The following is a 19,380-nucleotide window of genomic DNA, read 5'->3' as shown; positions in this document are numbered from 1 at the left end:
CAGCACACAAAACTAATTCTAGACAAACAAGCATTTGTTTAAAATAGCCAACTTAAATAGCCATTATAACAAATTTCCCTATGTGACAAATGTCCCCGTCTCCTCCATGTGCTTACTTAAAAACACCATACTGCATCAATTCTTAAACTTTATTTACATTTTTTTTAATGATTTAAGATACTGCAAGCTTTTATATTGCAAAATATGTGCATTTCCGCACTGTATTGAACCGTGCAGGACACCGCATCACAGGGATCACCACTGTCTGCGCTGCGTAAAAGCGCCCGCCATCCAATCAATTGACACCTGGCTCTATAAAAACAGAGCAAGCTGTCAGTGCGCGTGAACCTACGAACTGACAAAAGAACTGTCCTATAAACGTTTCTAAAATGCGGTGAAATACCTACTCAAAGTTCGATTTAAGATCCCCATTTTAATTAATATCACCGTTGCAATGTGCGCGCAAAGACGATGGAAAAATATGATGGCAATGTCACAGCGGAGACGGGAGAAGTTGGAATGGTAAGATTCAAGAATTAGTAACTCGAACAAGATGGGAAAAGTACACTGAACATCAGCAATGCAGAAGACTCCCGAGATGCAAGACGAGCGCACAGAGTACGCGTCTGGAGGTCTCCCGTTAAATGAATACAACGCGAGCTTCATGGTCAACAGGACTAATTTGTCGTGGGGTGACTTTCATGATCTCGGCGATAAGCCGGACTTTATGGGAGACGGATCAGCGGTCTTAAGAATTATGATCTCAGTCATTTACTCGGTTGTGTGCGCACTGGGTTTAATTGGAAACATCCTCGTCCTCTATCTAATGAAATCCAAACAAGCATGGAAGAAGTCTTGCATCAACCTCTTTGTGACCAGTTTGGCCGTCACGGACTTTCAGTTTGTGTTGACTCTTCCCTTTTGGGCTGTGGAGAACGCCATGGATTTCACGTGGCTGTTTGGGAAGGCGATGTGTAAGATAGTGTCTTATGTCACAGCTACGAACATGTACGCCAGCGTGTTTTTCCTCACGGCTATGAGCGTCGCGAGATACTGCTCCGTGGCTTCAGCGTTAAAAAGTAGGAGACGGCGGTTGCGTTTCTCCGCGCAGTGGATGACTGTCATCATCTGGATAGCAGCGGTCGGTGCCGCTCTGCCAAACGCGATATTTTCAACGACCGCCACGGTGTCCAACGAGGAGCTGTGTCTGGTAAAATTTCCCGACAGGAGCGGAGACGCGCAATTTTGGCTGGGTTTATACCACGCGCAAAAAGTACTTCTGGGGTTCCTCATTCCGTTCGGAATAATCACGATCTGTTACCTGCTTCTCTTGCGCTTCATAACAAACAAAAATGTGAACACCTCCAGCGCAAAGAGGCGTTCCAAAGTGACCAAATCTGTGACTATCGTCGTTTTGTCTTTTTTTCTGTGCTGGCTGCCGAATCAGGCGTTGACAGCGTGGGGTATTTTAATAAAACTCAATGTAGTGCACTTCAGTTATGAGTACTACACCACACAGGTGTATATCTTTCCAGTCACAGTTTGCTTAGCACATTCAAACAGCTGTCTCAATCCTATTCTGTACTGTTTGATGAGAAGGGAATTCAGAAAGGCGTTGAAAAAGCTCTTTTGGCAAATTACATCACCTTCTGTGACAAACATGAGACCGTTTACCGCCACCACGAAGCCCGAGCAGGATGAACACGGTCCCGCGCTGGTGCCACTCGGTCCCGCGGAGCCCGCGCTTATTTTCTATCCTCCGGGGGCTGTCATGTATAACGGCAGAAACGACCTTCTGCCTAACAGCACATAAGGAGAAGCTATGTTGAGTCAGTTTTCAGACTCAAACAAAATGGCTAATAAGTCAATTAAATAACGTGTACAGTGTTTTTCTCTGCAAACTTAACTAAATAGTACTCAAAGAAACCAACGTGCGGAATAAACTTCTGGAACACCTTTTAGAAATGGAGGGGCGCCTCCTTCATTCTAAACGTTCCTTAAACTAGAGGCTATGAATCCAATCCGAGTTTTATATTTCTGAGGTACAATTCTATGCCAACAAGTAATGTCAACTAATAATCTAAAATGTTTGCATTTCTTAATCCAGTTTATTGTGGTTTGACAATGGGCATGATAATGCACACAGGTTTTTAAAGGTGAAAAAAATTCACTTCCAAATTGTATAAAACATCCACCTCACTGATGAAGTATGGCATGTAAATTGGAGTCAAGCAGATCTGTCTGGCTCCGTACCAAAGTGTGTCTGTTTCTTTTTTTCCTGCTTGTTCTCAGTGAATAAAGGAGATGGACCAGATGAAATAGAGAAAGATATTTATTTGAGGTTTAATCTGTATATCACATGAAGAGAGCAATAAAGAGGCAGCCAATTAGGGATACAGTTGAGGCAGAGAGCACCACCACAATCACACTGCCTGCTAGATTGACCAGGGCTCCAAGTCCAGCTCCCACTATGACCTGAGCCAGCTGTACCATGCAGGTAAGAGCTGCGCAGTCCATGCCAGTCCCACGGCCCTCAGGAGCTGGTTCATCATTGCTCAATTTCCTTTGTTCCTATGACAAGAGAGAGAGACTTTGCATTAGAAAACACAAGGACAAATTTTGCACAAGGACATTAAAAAAAACTACAACAACAAAAGAAATGTCAGAAAACACCTATACAAGCTTTCAAAAAAGGATAACGATCATCTGAAGATCTGGGCAGAACACTGGATATACAGATCAGGAAGCCTTGCAGAGAGCATAGTGTTTGCATTTTGACGGTTCTAAGAAAATACGTCCATATGCTTCTAAGCAAATGTCACGCTTTGTGAGCAAATTCAGTGCAAGTAACAAAAATCCAAGTTGCACTTTTGCAGGGTTTAATCAACATCTTGATTATAATTCATTTCGAGTTCCAGGAGGGATTTCGATTTGTAATTCAATTTTCTGTTTCCTTGTGACTTCATTAATGCTTTAGACATCCCAGGGATTTAAGATAGGGGCTGAACAAATCTATATTTGATTTGTAAAGTGAAAAATCAATGTTTTAAACTAGTGAAGCACTCACGTTTTTTAAGAAATGTTCTTGGTAAACAGCACACATATCTTTAGATACAAAACACAGTTTGGTGTGTGCTAGCGAGTTATTGAACAATGTATTGATTTTTATTGGTCAATTGCAGCATTTGTAAATAACTGTTGTCTGGGGCAAGGCTGTATAATTGACTGCCCATCTTATGTTTGATCTAATAAAATAATTTCTATTTGAATCAATATTTATTAACATCAATAAAGTCAATACAGTTTTATGCATTTCCTTCTTTGTATTAAGGAGCCCAGTAAAATTGTTTTTAAATCACATAGTAAACCACTTAAGGATAATAAATGGCTGACCCTCTTCACACAAGTGTCCTGATTGAAATCACGGATATCAGTCACGGATAACGGAGTGACTGGCTGAGTTTACACTATATATACACACCTCTTACTGAAAGGCCTTTACAGGTCTTTAAATGAGATAAAATGACAGAAAACTAATTTACATTTAATTTGAAAGAAACAACCACCAAATTATTACATAACTAGTCTTTTGAAATATATTTAAAAATGTACAATAATTTATTCCTGTGACGGCAAAGCTTTTCAGCAGCCAAACAAAGAAACAGATGAAAAAAGGGCCATGCCCAAAGTGACTAAAAACTAAAGGTGATGTTATACAAGGCAACCTTTTGAGCAATGTTGCCGAGCGATGTTGCTTGGGCACTTTCCCATTGAGAATGGGCAACGCATTTTTATCTGGAGACTTTAGATCGGTCATGGGCCCTGCGTCTAACCTGGTTGCCTGTTAACAGCAACATTCCTCAAAAACTTGCCCCATGTATCACCACCTTAAGATTTGAATTGTCTTAAAGGTTCATCCAGAAATTAATCCATTGTGTCATTAATTACTCCGTTAGACCTTTTTACATCTACGGAACACAAATTAAGATATTTTTGATGAAATCTGAGAGCTTTCTGAAGCGTTCTGTCATAGAACCCAGAAGCACTGCAATGTGTTTACTACGTCTATAGCGTAAGTTGTAATGAAGTAATTATATTTGTTTTGCTTTTGCGCTCAAGTATTCTCATCGCTTCATAAAATTAAGGTTGAACCACTGTAGTAACATGAACTACTTTAACAATGTCTTTACTACCTTCCTGGACCTTGAAAGTTGCAATGACTTTGCTGTCTATGGATGGTTCAGAAAGCGCTCAGATTTGGAACGACATTAGGGTGAGTAACTAATGACAGAACTTTCATTTTTGTTTGAACTAACCCAACATTTAACATTTAAGCAAATCCACTACTTAAAAAGCCTTGCAGTCTCAGAAAAACATAAAAGACAGAATATTTTTGGGGGCAGAATATGGGAAGTGTGGCAATTTCGTGCCAAGATATATTTATCTACAGTATTTGTGCAATTCTTGCTAATTTCCTTCCTAGTGATTTGTGATTCCTTTCGGTTAAGGCCATTAAAAGACCTCTAATTATTTAGCATTTTTGGTTTGGAATATTTTGTTTTGCCTAGGAGTGTATATTTTCTTGTTTATGAATTTATTAAACCGCTGGTTTGTTCATTTTTGTACCTGATGTAACACTCTGAAACTGACCTCTTCTGCCTTGTGGTATTCTGAGATGAGGTTGAACGGGATGGTGTAGAGAGTGCTGGACATCACTCCAAACACACTGCACAGCGTCAGCGTGGCCACAATGTTTGGAAATAGGCCGATCAGACCGGTTCCCAAACCAAACATAAAGTAGCCTAGGAAGTACAGTCCCTTCAGGCCAATATATGGTAGGAGCAGCCTTTGCACATCTGGATGGACACATATGGAAATAATTTAAGCATTTTCAACAATGAGCTTTTAATAAAGAACAAATGGTGAATGAGATGAATAGCCAAGACACAATAACTGATTAGATGCATTCATATCACTGATAAAATGTCTTGACTGATAAAGCCCTCTGAAATGGCCTTTTGAATGACATTACTTCCAGCCCTAATTAGAATGGCTGGGTGTAGAAAGGGACTGTTATTCTCTCATCAAAATTCTGAAAAAGTGTTTTATCCAATTTCAATCCCAGACGGACTTGGTAGGGCCATGCATTATCTGACTGTAATTGAACGGTCTTCTTTTGTCTGGATGCATTAGGAGACTGCAGGTCTAAGAAAGTCAAGAAGAATGAACAGTTGAGTCATGGTTTAATATTACTTACATGAATAGAGTGCAGAGGAGACAGCGTTAATGCACAGGCCCCAGCAGCCCACTTCAACCCCTCTCTCATACGTCGCATAGGAGGTGGAATTGTGTTCAGCATATGGGTTCCCCTTATATACAATCTAAAGAGGGGTAAACAAATCCCAGGAATGTTACATTCAATAAAGCATGTGACACCACCACATCCTGACCCATCAGCCATTGGTCAAATGGGTTAAAAACTCTTGAGTACAACGCTAGAGAACCTCTCCACTGGTGTCTCTTTTTCCATTATGCTACTTGAGGGAACATTACACATCACAAGGCCTTTTTCCATTCACACATCGCATTGCAAATAAAAGAGTCGATGAAAATCCTCTGCTCTGTGATTTGTGTGGGCTATAGAGAGTGTTATTCTCACCTTTTCATTCAAACTCATTCATTCAGGTGATAGATTAATTCTTGTAATGATCATCATCTCTCAAAGTTGACATATTTTCATCCTTTTTATCAAGCTTTTTAGTTACTGCTGCTATCACACAATGAAGATCTAATAATATTCTTATACAGCCTGTTGAGAACATCTATACACTGCATCAATGGTAAAATGGCCAGTCATTGCCCTGAATGTACAAACTTTCTTTAAACTTCGACCACCTACAAGAAAGACTCACTCATTTATCCCAATTTAACACTGATCAAGCTAGCTGAGCGAGGGGAAAATAAGAAAAAGAAACTGCTACCTTTTAATCACAATTCAGAGCATCATTGATCTATTTTTCAGCTTGGGGTTCAAAATGCTACTCTTCCAGGAGTGCTACATTGAAATCGAATGGGTTGGTAAATAAAGAAAGATGAATGTTAGAGACTTTTACTTTACTTTTACTTTTTTGTGAAAGTGTGCTCACAATAAATCTATATGTTTAAATTCAAAGAGACAAGATAGTCTATGCAAGCCCTGATGTTTTATTTGTAGCCAAAACCCTCGTTTTAGACTATCTTGTCTCTTTGAATTTAAACATATAGATTTATTAGATGTAAACATTACGGAGCATGTATCACTGTTAATATGTTTAATTCATTACTCAAAGCCAGAGAGTGCCATCACACAGACCAAAACAGACTTATGTCATGACATTTCTGGAAATCAAAGGAATACAGCTCTATAGCTGAATAAAACAAACACGTTTTGATTGATGAAACGTTAAGACAATACACACATGATTGCGACAATATGTGTTTTTAGAGCCATATTTTAATAACAATTGAGTTTATGAAAATGCAGTGCTGATTGATATAATATGATAAAATTAACATTTTTACAAAAAATCTATTTTGACTTAGTTCACAAGTGTTTTATAGCACACAAACCAATCATAAAAAGGACAAAATAAGAAACAGAATATTATAGAATAAAAGTTTCTTAGCCAGTTAAAAGTAATAAAAAATAAAAAATTGTCAATTAGACAAATGTCAGAAAGAAACCAATATTAAACAATATTTCTGTCCCCCTCACTAAACTATATAAATTCTGAGCATAGTAAAAACATTAAAAAAATTGTACAACCCCCAAACATTTAAACTGTATTGTAGCTACTCTTCAAATTGAATGTGAAAACAAAACAAATCAAACAACAAACCAAAAACAATCCAAGAATATCAGTGTTGTATTGTATTGTTGGTTGATTCGATGTTTTGAATATTGTTTTTGATTATTTAATTTCTACTGAAATTGTAACAATATTTTAAAGGTTGTTTTTTACTGTATTTGTCTTGCAAGAAAATTAAACTATACTTAGGATTGTTTATTGCACCAAAGTAATTTGAACGTTAAACATATGTACAGTTAAAGTCACATAATGTTTGTTTACATAAAGACCACAAGACATAATAACTGAATTTGCACAAAAGATCCAACTCAAAAGTTCTCATAGGCTTGAATCCTAATTCTTGTGTGTTGTTACCTGGATGATCAAAAGCTTTAAACACATTAACAGCCAGTGGGTGTAAACCTTTGAACAGAATAACTGGCAAATGTTTACACCCCCTGAATTTTAATGCATTGCGTTACCTTCTGGAGGAACTGTACTTTTTTTTTTTGCTCAACATTTATGAGACGAGCCACTCATTTGTCCTGAGTGTGAAAATATGGATCTCAAAAATCATACAGTCACTGCTGGAAAGGGTTAAATATGCAGAAGCTGCTGGAAAACAAAATGTTCTGGACCAGGATTTTTCTGAAAAACTGTGGTCTTGGAACATCCAGGTAATGAGAATCAATTAAGTGTGCGTAAACTTTTGAACTGCTTAATTTGTGTAGATGTAGACAAACAACAACAACATGTAATTTATGATACCTCTCATTTATTTATTTTAAATTATTGATATTTTACAGAATCTGCAGGATGTATGTAAATTATGACTCATAGACATGGCCCTGCTTGACTGTATTAAGCAGGTCAGGGATTTTATTTGAAGGCTAAACTGTATTGCACTGAAGTGTCAGCATATGTATTTTATGGCTCTTCTGATTCCTCTCTTTAAATGGAGTGAGGTGCAAAACTAAGCACAACTTCGAGAAAAAAAAGAAAAAAAAAGCTTTACTGCCTCACCTGCCCCATGAAGTCAGTGAAGAAGAGCATGTTGCACAGGAAGGCTGTCCATCCCAGAAGATGACTCACACATAGACAGCGGTAATGGCTGGGCATGCTGATCACAGCCGACAGCAGAGATTTCAGGGTCATCCTCTTCTGTACCTGAAACACAGTTATGCACATAACATCTTCTGAAAGGTTCAAAAGCTCAAAGGCATACCAGAAACCTGTCAACACTACGCAATAAAAAGATCTTAAAGTATTTTCTCTGCACATTATACTGAGATGAGAATGTACTTTAATAATGAAATGAATTGTCACACTTCGAAAGATAACCTAACAAATTATTTGACAAAATGGGCTGAAGAAACCCTTGTATGGCTCGTTGCTCAAGACAATGTTACTGATGCAAGACATTATTAAGAAAATAATAAAGGTTTCCATAGCCACAAAGGGTTGCACATTAATGTGATGTCTCATGAGGTCGGGGTAAAAACAGGCTAAAATTCAGTTGCTAATAGAAAAAAACATTGGTCATGCAATGGGCTGAAACAACCGAATGATTCCTGTTATGAACAAAGTTGTTGATTTGTTAAAGGTCTTAATGAATATGAAAACTGAAATGAGCTAAATCAGCAACTCATCACTATTCACATGCATGGGATCCATTATTATGAATATATATAAGATATGCACACACACACACACACACACTAATGTTTAATTTACATGACATTTTAGGGACAGACATTTCAAAATATAATACTTTTTTTTTTTTAAAAACCCTTCAAGGCTTTTATCATCAAAATAAAACTGTCAACCTCACATTTCTCGCTTTGCTTCTTCCTTTATCCTGGTTTGTGTTTAACACACTCAGGCATGAAATGCATGTCTTCCATATTTTCAGTAAAATTTCCTTGAGGTACTTACACCTCTCTGTGTTTATTCGAGACATTGATCAGTCTAATTAAGCCGGTGTTATAATCCGTCAGCCAGTGAAACAAGTCTTCCATCACTTCTGTACATTAACTAGAACTAGGGTGAATTAAGGGCAACTGCATGGGACACTTTTTCCAAGTCATCTCAATTGCAAAAAGTGTCCCAATCACCTTGAATTCCCCCCTATATGTTCTGAACATTTTGTCCAAAAGTAGCGTTTGGTGGAATAGAACTCTTTATCAGAGACAGTGAGGTTTGTTTCAGGTTAATGATTGTAAGACACTGGCTGAGATGGAGTCTAGACTGAGCAGTTCCATTTATCTTAGTGCCATTAACAATTTGATATGGACATTAACCCTCTGAGGTCTGAGGTGTTTTCTGGGGCCCTGAAGGTGTTTTAAAAGTAAAGTTACTTTGCTGTTGTAGTTTTATACTCGTAACACAATGTCAATATTTTTGACTCTATATATGGATACAGATTATATACCATATATAGCATAAATTCTGGGGGTAAAGTGCATAGTACACATTTTGGAAAGCATTTTACAGATCTAAAAATGAGCTGCATTAAAGCATGAGTTGGTTTGACTCACTGGCATGACAAATTGCAGTTCCACATGCAGAGGTTTTACAAAGAGCATGCCCAATTTTTTTGATTTAGAAGGAACAGTCTAATGACGATCTGAAACAGGATTTGAGACACTCTAATGATCTTACGAAATGTCCAAAAATCTGAGACCAAACAAAAAATGTGGTTTACTATCCAAATTTTAAGCTTATAATCCATAAATTAAGTTTAATGAATAAAATTTCCAAAAAGACTAATGTTATTGCATAAATTAAGCAAGAATTTGTGATCTATCTGCACTATTTTAGATAGTTAATTAGTCAGGTAAAGTAAATTATGACATAGCATGACATCACATGATCATGTAAACTCTTGTACAGACAATTCTTGTACAAATCTTCTTACATTGCAAGACAATATATGCTCTTTAGATTATTCTCAAATCATGCTGGAGAATATGGGTTTAGCGCTCCTGTCATTAAAGCAAAAGGACCAAATTCTAAGAAATCAAAAAAGTGAATTATTATCATTATATTATTTAACTTATTAAATACTAATAAAAATTATAATAATAAAAGCATTATTATAGAGAAAGAGAAGCATTATTATATATTTTTTTATTAGTGATTACATTTTGGACCTTGCCGTATAATGAGACTCAGATGTCTAAAATGGATTAAAAAAAAGTCTGCTATATCATGCAACTGTTTTAAATGGCAAACCTGAGACTGGCTTACTTAATGAACTAATTAAAATAGTGAGAAATTTGAGAAACGTACAACTTCACAATCAAATCACACACAATATGGCCATAATGAGTAATCATTACGTCCTTACATCAACACAAAGACCTCTTAATATGCCTGCATGTGTTGTATTTCTAATAAACTAAAAAAAAAGCATGTGCTGATTTTCATTAGAGACTAAATAAACAACAAATTGTTTTTGTGAGGGTCATGAGCAATTTCCAGGCTATGTTCCGAGGTCTGAAACAAGTCATTAAAATTTGAGGGAACATTGGGTGCAGAACGAAGCCAAGAATAAAAGGCACATGAAAAGGATTCAAAGCAACACAAATGACCAACCTCACTGTTAGGCTGCTTGGCACTGGGCGTGACTGCATTGGCTTCACTGAGGGCAGAGAACGAGCGCTGCCTAATTTCAGGCAGAGGTGGCAGTTCTTTGCATACTGCGCCGTAGCCATTATGATGCGAGCCTTCCAGGAGCAGCGAGGAGCTTGGACAAGAGTCCGAACTATGATCTTTAATCAATGGTTTCTCTGGGATGCTGAAAAGGTGCATGGTGAGAAAAATCCCCCAGGTTATAGATGAGAAAAAATAGATAACTTGGTACTCTGAACCCAGTGCAAATCCAAGCGCAGAGTGACCCCAGTCCATGGCTCCAATCAGATATCCACAAGCTCCACCTAGACCTGCGAGAAAGCACAGAAGATTGCTTTGAAAAAAAGGGAAGAGAAAACCCCCACTATTTTATGAGCAACTAAAAAAAACCTGAAAGCATTGACAGCATGCCGCCAATCAACAGGAAAACTGACCATATTGCTAAAAAAGCCCATTTTGCTAATTGCACATCTCACTTGTGGGAAAAAAATAAACAGCACAGTTTTTTTCTTTCTTGTGGACCTGCTAGTATCACCTACAGTTGTGGTCAGAATTATTGCCCCACCTTGGTAAATATATATATATTGTTGATACTTTAGATATTTTATTAAAAAAATTCACAAAAATCTATCATTTCATTGAAGTAAAATATTTGAAAATGTGGGGATATTCTCTCGTTGGACATTATTATTGGTACCCCTTTATTCAAAACCTTTTGCCAAGATTTTTAGATTTTTATGATAACAGCTTATTCTATGGCGTCTTCTCTTATAATGCCTGATGAGTTTGGAGAACACTGGACAAGAGATCAGAGACCAGAAAAGAGATCAGAACTCACGACCCATAAAAGTCACTAAAGAGGTTATTAAAAAGTCCATCTCACTACAGTGGCTCTACAATAATTTTATGAAGGGACGAGAATAGTTTTTGTGCGCAAAAAAACAACAAACTAAATAACGACTTGTATAGTGATGGATCGATTTCAAAACAAAGATTAGAACGGTTAATCAGGGTATCGATTCAGGATTTGAATCGCTAAAGTCATGTTATTTCAGCAGTTTGACACGCGATCTGAATCATGAATCAATAAGCTGATTCATAACGGTTCGAAACTTTGTTTTGAAATCAGCCCATCATTATACAAGTCGTTATTTAGCTTTTTGCGCAAAAAAAAAACTATTCTCTTAGCTTCATAAAATTATTGCAGAACCATTGTAGTGAGATGGGCTTTGTAACAACGTCTTTAGTGGCTTTGGGTCTTGAGAGAGGAAAGGACATTAGTGTCAATGAAGACCTTTCTGAGCCAACGGATTTCAACAAAATTATCTTCATTTGTGTTCCGAAGATGAACAGAGGTCTTACGGGTGTCGAACAACATAAAAGTGAAAAATAAAGTGCCTTACGAAATATTTCATAATAATAATAAAGGCATTTATTGGGTAAGGTTAGGGATAGGTGTAGGGTGGACTTTCATTGTCCCACCAAGGCGGCATCCATTTAATCATTTTAATAAATAATTTTATCATTTTTATAAATAATAATCATTTACACTCTGTCATTATTGCATCATGTTAATGTACAACAATACTGAGGTGAAAATAGTATGTATCTGTAAAAAATAAAGTATCAACTTCATGTCATTACTATTTACACCTATTTCAAAGAGCTGCTACTTTTATATAATGTAAATACAATCAATCACTATTTTCACTTAGTGCAAATAGAATCTAGTTGCTATTAACACTTGGTAATAAAACCTATAAAAAAAATAGCAACTGCCAAAAAAAAAAAAAAAGACCCAGTAGTATATTTAACCATGGACATGGGGGTACTTTTTATCCCTGTTTGTGCCAAGCCAAAAAAACTGTTACATTGCAGGATATATTTTGTTCCATTTTGTCTCAAAAAATCAGTTAAAGCAGACCAAAAAATAAAAAAATAAACCCACCCAGTAAGCAGCATTATGCACAATTACACACAAACAGCCCTGAGCCACAGAGGCGATCCAGTCATGTGGCTCTGAAGCTCTCAGCTCCAACCCATGATCTCAGCACATGACTAGGCCTGTTTGGATTATGATACCCTGAGTGCACACAGACCCCTTTGGTGCCTGAACGACACAACAGAGCTTTACTATAATTAGATAACAGACCTGACGTTCTTACAAGCATTTGATCTAGTTTTGGGGTGCTATTTTTCTGTGATGGTTTTAGTGTGGACACATAAATTTGAGCACCTTGGTAATTAAATACCTTAAAGGGTTAGCTCACCCAAAAATGAAAATTCTCTCATTAATTGCTCTCCCTCATGTTGCAAGACCTCCTTTCATCTTCGGAAAACAAATTAAGATATTTTTGTTGAAATCCGATGGCTCAGAAAGGCCTCCATTGGCCACAATGTCATTTCCTATCTCAAGACCCATAAAAGGCACTAAAGATGTTGTTACAAAGCCCATCTCACTACAGTGGATCTACAATCATTTTATGAAGCGATGAGAATAGCATTTGCCTGCAAAAAACCCCCTAAATGACTTCTATAGAGATGGGAAAACACAGCTTCGTAAAGCTTAGATCCATTATGAATCAGTGTACTGAATCAGCGGTTCAGATCGCCAAAGTCACGTACAAATTTCAGCAGTTTGACACGCAATCCGAATCATGAATCGATAAGCTGATTCATAACAGGTCGAAGCTTTACGAAGCAATGTTTTGAAATCGGCCCATCACTACATTAGTCATTATTTAGTTATTTTTTTACGCACAAAAACTATTATCGTCTCTTCGTAAAATGATTGTAGATCCACTGTAGTGAGATGGGCTTTGTAACAACATCTTTAGTGCGTTTTATGGGTCTTGAGAGAGGAAATGATATTGTGGCCAATGGAGGCCTTTCTGAGCCATCGGATTTCAACAAAACTATCTTCATTTGTGTTCCGAAGATGAAAGGAGGTCTTACGACATGAGGGTGAGCAATTAATAAGAGAATTTTCATTTTTGGGTGAACTAACCCTTTAAATCTGAGTCATTATTAAATGTAAACTGCATTCCACACTTCTTAAATATCAATGAGTGAAAATACACAGATATCCTTTGTCTTGTCGAGGTTCTCCACACAAGACTCAAAGCACACATCTCTGGTAGCCTGACTAATGCGTGGTTTTCCTTTTTTCCCTAAAGAGATTTGTACCATAAAAGATAGCTTTTTCTTTTTCAAGTTCATGCGTGACAGTGATGAAACACACAGAAATAAATTCCTCTAAAAATATCAAGATTTCAAGCAGTAAACAACAGAGATTTTACTGAGAGTTCAGAAGACGCATGACAGTGGGTGTTGTTAACCCCCACCACCACAGACAGCAAAATGTTTAGTTACAACAGTAATATGGCACCAAAGCCCTCAGCAGACCATGTTAAAGATGGTGAAAGAGGAAACAGTTGCCATAGTACCAACTCATTTCACACAAGGAACTGATTTCAAAAAATGCTCCTACAAACATTTTTTGAAACAAATTCTGTCAATCAGCCTCGTATACATACAACAATCTGTAATGTACCAGCTCCTGCAGTAGTGATTGCAGAAAAGCATGCCATTTTCACTCGTCAAGAAAATTGCATGTTTTTCTTGAAGAACTGACAGGGTCAAACTTACATAAATCAAAAATATGTCAGATGCACAGTGGCCAAAAAAAGTACTTGGAAATGTATGTATGCACAGACTTAAAAATATATGAATGCCATTGCAGTGCATGACATCTAGATTCAATGAGGGTAAAAAGCAATCTGTGTTATGAATTATAGAATTATATTGCTACAATCTACCGTGAAAAGAACCATGACACCAAGGAAAAACACAAATGAAAGTGGACAAATAAACGCTGTAGTCCTTCACAACAGCACTCAGTAGATTAAAAGTGCTATAGTACATATGTCAAACTGGCATATCACGATTCATACTGCTTCAGAACATCTCTGCAACAACAAAAAAGTAAGGTAATTTGAAAACTAGGAAAGTTGAATAACAAAAAAATATTTTCCTTTGGGTTTAAAAGCTAGAATTTATGCAAGTCCTTGTCTTGTACAAAACAATTCATGCAAATACAATGCACCGATCAATAAACTTTTTTAATTATACAAAACGAGGCCAAGCCAATCATTTATTGTTAGTCTTTACCTGTGAGTAAGGCATGATAATGAAGACCTCGCTCCTTATCCCGATGAGAACACACATCAAACAAATAGGCTTTAATGGGTCCGTCAATGAAGTCCGCTGCAAAGTCAAACATCACCACTCCAAACATAACCACCACGATGGCCCATGTCCTTTTAACATTTCTGTCCTCTAGTACAGCTGGAGGAGAGAAACAACATCATGCTTAGTTTAATCAAATACTCACTAAATACTGTTGAATATAGCTTCTTATACATTACTCACTGTAAACGTATCTCAGGAGGGAAAAGTGAGTAAACATATTAGTAAAAAAATGCTTTTTTTCCATGTTATGTTTTCTATTCTTTTAGCTTTTTGCAGTGCATAAATTAAATAAATAAAAGTGTGAATTCGTATCAATTTTCATAGAGCAAAAAATACTTAATTGCAGTAATAAGCTCATTAGCATTTTAAATGTGTGTGCTTGGTAAAACACAAGTGTCCTTTACTATAAATTATTAGAACTCTAGATATGTAATATTTAATAGGGAACATGGTAAATAGAAACAGATAAAAACAGACTTCCCTAATACTACAAAATGCTGTTATTCTGAGTCACGTTTCTTTGGTCATTTAATTTTGTAATCATTTGCAGTTCCTATATCATCTTCTCTTCTGTCCTTGTTCAATATTATCTTTTTGAATTCCAGCCAAAACAACATATCCATCTGTCAAGAGAAAACTACTTAATTGTATTGCCACTTTGTCTAGTTTTAAAGCCAATTGTAACTACCAGCCTAGACACAAATAACTCCCGATTTCATAATCTAGACAGATCCATCACTTTTACTTCAGCTACACCTACCTGACGTGACCGCATCTCCATTCAGAAATAAAGTCAGGCCCACTAACATCATAATCCCCAGTAAAAGTATGTACGGTCGCCTTCGGCCCCAAGGGGACCTACAGTAGTCGCTTGCTGAGCCGATGATAGGCTGTAGGACGAAGCCCAAAATAGGGCTGATGAGCCACACCAGGCTGTACAGGCGCCTGGGGAGTCCAACGCTCAGCAACACCGGCGTGACAAACGCCGCCTCAACAGCGTAGCAGAATTCCCTTCCAAACATGACCATGCCGTGCATAAGAAGCCTTCCTCTTGAGCGCTTCGGAGGCTCCACCGCGCCAAACACAGCCACTTCCATGCTGTCCAAATAATCCTCTTTCTGTCCCGAGTCCACCGGGTAGTGTTCCGTGGATGCTAGCGGGCTGTCCGGTGCAGGGAACCTGCAAGGCTGGTCCTCGGTTAGGAGAGTCATGGTTCTCTGTGTTGAAACTCTTAATTCCTACCGCATAGCTGAGCGATAAAGCTCAAGACTAGTATTCGCAATGTGATCTGAGCTGAGAAGAAAAGGAGGTGGTGGTCTTGTTGGGATGAAAGTAGTAAGCCTGGCTTTCCCCCCCGTCTTTGTTGCCAAAGGCCACTTGTGGAGTCGGTTGTAAGCACGTGACAAAGATTATGAGCTGTAGATGTTCTTCTCTTCCTCCTGGGTTACAAAAAGTACAAGACAGCACAAACCAAACATAGTTAACATAAAAGCAAATGGCTATAAGATAAAGGGAACATTAGCGTGATTGTGGAAATACAAAGGTTATGAAAAAGCTTTTTTTTGTGGTCTTGCATGCTGGGATTGCCCATTAGGTATATCAAGTGACATACCATGTGATTCCTCTGCAAAATATTTCAATGGGGTTGAAAAAAAAGGCAAAGTATTTAGCCAACAGGTCAGTCAAAGCATACCACCCTACGCAATCTTCTCTCTCCATTCAAAGAACTAAGCACTGTTGCTTTGGTCCACTTAAATCTGTCATGAGACATTCACGGAGTCTGTTCAACAATCATGTGAGCTTCTCACGGAATCATCATACTCTCTCTCTCTCTGACTTAATCTATGGAGGTGGAGCTGTGGATCACAAGCAATCGGTCAGATGGTGCCACATGCATTAGAATGCCACATTCCACACATATCTCTATGTGAATTACAAAAAACTTCAGGCTAGAGTAGTTAGGAAATATTTAAATGTAACTCATTCCTCTGGTTTACTAATAGGATTTGCCTCAATAAAATCTGATGCAGAATGTTATTATGAGAATAAGCTTTATTTAAAGCCAGATACGGTTTTAAAGATTTAATAATCATTTTACACATTGATTACAATTTCATCACAATCTTCATAATAAATCATAATAAGCATAATAAAACATTCCTTTATCTGTAAGATCTCTGTTCTGATTTTGAAAATACTCCACCATTCAAAAGTTTGGGGTCAGTAAGATTTTATATTTTATACATATATATATATACAGGTCCTTCTCAAAAAATGTGCATATTGTGATAAAGTTCATTATTTTCCATAATGTAATGATAAAAATTAAATTTTCATATATTTTAGATTCATTGCACACCAACTGAAATATTTCAGGTCTTTTATTGGTTTAATGCTGATGATTTTGGCATACAGCTCATGAAAACCCAAAAGTCCTCTCTTTTTTTGCATATTTCTTTTTTTGAAATTTGCATATTTCATCCGACCAATAAAAGAAAAGTGTACAAAAATACAAAAAAAGTCAACCTTCAAATAATTATGTTCAGTTATGCACTCAATACTTTGTCGGGAATCCTTTTGCAGAAATGACTGCTTCAATGCGGCGTGGCATGGAGGCGATCAGCCTGTGGCACTGCCGAGGTGTTATGGAGGCCCAGGATGCTTCGATAGCGGCCTTCAGCTCATCCAGAGCGTTGGGTCTTGCGTCTCTCAACTCTCTCTTCACAATATCCCACAGATTCTCTATGGGGTTCAGGTCAGGAGAGTTGGCAGGCCAATTGAGCATAGTAATACCATGGTCAGTAAACCATTTACCAGTGGTTTTGGCACTGTGAGCAGGTGTCAGGTCGGGCTGAAAAACGAAATCTTCATCTCCATAAAAAATTTCAGCAGATGGAAGCATGAAGTGCTCCAAAATCTCCTGATAGCTAGCTGCATTGACCCTGCCCTTGATAAAACACAGTGGACCAACACCAGCAGCTGACATGGCACCCCAGACCATCACTGATCATCATCTTCCTCCAGACTCTGGCACCTTGATTTCCGAATGACATGCAAAATTAGCTTTCCTCCGAAAAAAGTACTTTGGACCACTGAGCAACAGTCCAGTGCTGCTTCTCTGTAGCCCAAAGTGGCTTGACCTGGGGAATGCGGCACCTGTAGCCCATTTCCTGCACACGCCTGTGCACGGTGGCTCTGGTTGTTTCTACTCCAGACTCTGTCCACTGCTTCCGCAGGTCCCCCAAGGTCTGGAATCGTTCCTTCTCCACAATCTTCCTCAGGGTCCGGTCACCTCTTCTCGTTGTGCAGCGTTTTTTGCCACACCATTTCCTTCCCACAGACTTCCCACTGAGGTGCCTTGATACAGCTCTCTGGGAACAGCCTGTTCATTCAGAAATGTCTTCTAGTGTCTTACCCTCTTGCTTGAGGGTGTCAATGATGGCCTTCTGGACAGGGTCGGGTCGGCAGTCTTACCCATGATTGCGGTTTTGAGTAATGAACCAGGCTGGGAGTTTTTAAAAGCCTCAGGAATCTTTTGCAGGTGTTTAGAGTTAATTAGTTGATTCAGATGATTAGGTTAATAGCTGGTTTAGAGAACCTTTTCATGATATGCTAATTTTTTTAGATGGGTTTTGAGGTTTTCATGAGCTGTATGCCAAAATCATCAGTATTAAAACAATAAAAGACCTGAAATATTTCAGGTGGTGTGCAATGAATCTAAAATATATGAAAGTTAAATTTTTATCATTACATTATGGAAAATAATGAACTTTATCACAATATGCTAATTTTTTGTAGTGTACAACTATTTTCCATTTCAAATTAATGCTGTTGTTTTTAATTTTCTATTCAAAGAATCCCGAAAAATTATAAAATTATATAAAAAGATATATATATATGTATATATACACACATATACTATGGATTCCACAAAACAATTAAGCAGCACAACAGTTTCAGCTTTATTAAGAATCAGAAATGTTTCTTGAGCACCAAATCATCATATTAGAATGTTTTCTGAAGGATTATATGACACTGAAGACTGGTGTAATAAAGCTAAACATTCAGCTGTCATCAAAGGAATAAACTACATTGTGAAATGTATTAAAATAGAATAAAGCTATTTTAAATTGCAATAATATTTCACAATATTAAATTTTTTTACTGCAAAAAATAAATACAGCCATGGTGAACGAAAAGATTTTTCAAAAACACATTAACATCTTACTCATCCCATTAATTAGTACTTTTTTTATACAAGTAGCCATGTTATTACAACATATATTTTTATCTTGAACTGAGTCATTAATTGGTTTTATCCAAATAGCATTACTGGTATCTTAGGTCATCAGCTCTGCCTAACATTTTAATAAAGTAAAATTCAAAGGCAAATATTTTAGTCAGATAATTAATCTATGACACACTCAGCTATTATTGCTAAAGGCACTTATTAGTTAAAGATTCCAATTCACAAAGAAAAGTGGTACATTTTAATCAACTACAATTAAAATACCCTCACCAATACTTCAGTTATTAATTAAAAACAGTCTGAAAAATCAGACCGTATCAAATACCCTTTTTAAAACACATATTACTGATGTGCTTGCTGACAAAAAGATGGATGTTGAGGTTATTACAGTATATTTGCAATATACTTTAATTATATCCC

The 19,380-nt window shown here is 37.2% G+C and overlaps 2 protein-coding genes across 2 annotated transcripts; one reads left to right on the top strand and one right to left on the bottom strand.

Moving 5' to 3' along the window:
* The first annotated feature begins 230 nt into the window (after positions 1-230).
* Positions 231-2,040, top strand: rxfp3 (relaxin family peptide receptor 3). Its single transcript, XM_067423331.1, has one exon. The coding sequence runs from the start codon at positions 581-583 to the stop codon at positions 1,811-1,813; it is 1,233 nt and encodes a 410-aa protein (XP_067279432.1). The 5' UTR covers positions 231-580; the 3' UTR covers positions 1,814-2,040.
* A 279-nt stretch (positions 2,041-2,319) lies between these two features.
* slc45a2 (solute carrier family 45 member 2) lies at positions 2,320-17,695 on the bottom strand. The gene is made up of 7 exons (XM_067423330.1): positions 15,472-17,695; positions 14,631-14,807; positions 10,425-10,771; positions 7,851-7,994; positions 5,258-5,381; positions 4,651-4,856; positions 2,320-2,571 (listed from the first exon to the last, which is right to left on the bottom strand). The coding sequence occupies exons 1-7, from the start codon at positions 15,920-15,922 to the stop codon at positions 2,356-2,358; spliced, it is 1,665 nt and encodes a 554-aa protein (XP_067279431.1). The 5' UTR covers positions 15,923-17,695; the 3' UTR covers positions 2,320-2,355.
* Positions 17,696-19,380: the final 1,685 nt, after the last annotated feature.

Source organism: Pseudorasbora parva, chromosome 18 (genome assembly GCF_024679245.1).
Source record: "Pseudorasbora parva isolate DD20220531a chromosome 18, ASM2467924v1, whole genome shotgun sequence".
NCBI classification, from domain to species: domain Eukaryota; kingdom Metazoa; phylum Chordata; class Actinopteri; order Cypriniformes; family Gobionidae; genus Pseudorasbora; species Pseudorasbora parva.
The sequence above is the reverse complement of the archived record's forward strand: the minus strand, read 5'-3'. Positions and strand labels throughout refer to the sequence as shown.

Excerpts from the sequence above, each read along its gene's own strand:
- rxfp3 (XM_067423331.1), top strand. The coding sequence starts at position 581 with ATGCAGAAGACTCCCGAGATGCAAGACGAGCGCACAGAGTACGCGTCT.
- slc45a2 (XM_067423330.1), bottom strand. The coding sequence starts at position 15,922 with ATGACTCTCCTAACCGAGGACCAGCCTTGCAGGTTCCCTGCACCGGAC. Across the intron at positions 14,808-15,471 it reads TGGAGATGCGGTCACGTCAG|CTGTACTAGAGGACAGAAAT; the intron begins GTAGGTGTAGCT and ends TCTCTCCTCCAG. Across the intron at positions 5,382-7,850 it reads TCACTGACTTCATGGGGCAG|ATTGTATATAAGGGGAACCC; the intron begins GTGAGGCAGTAA and ends ACCCCTCTTTAG.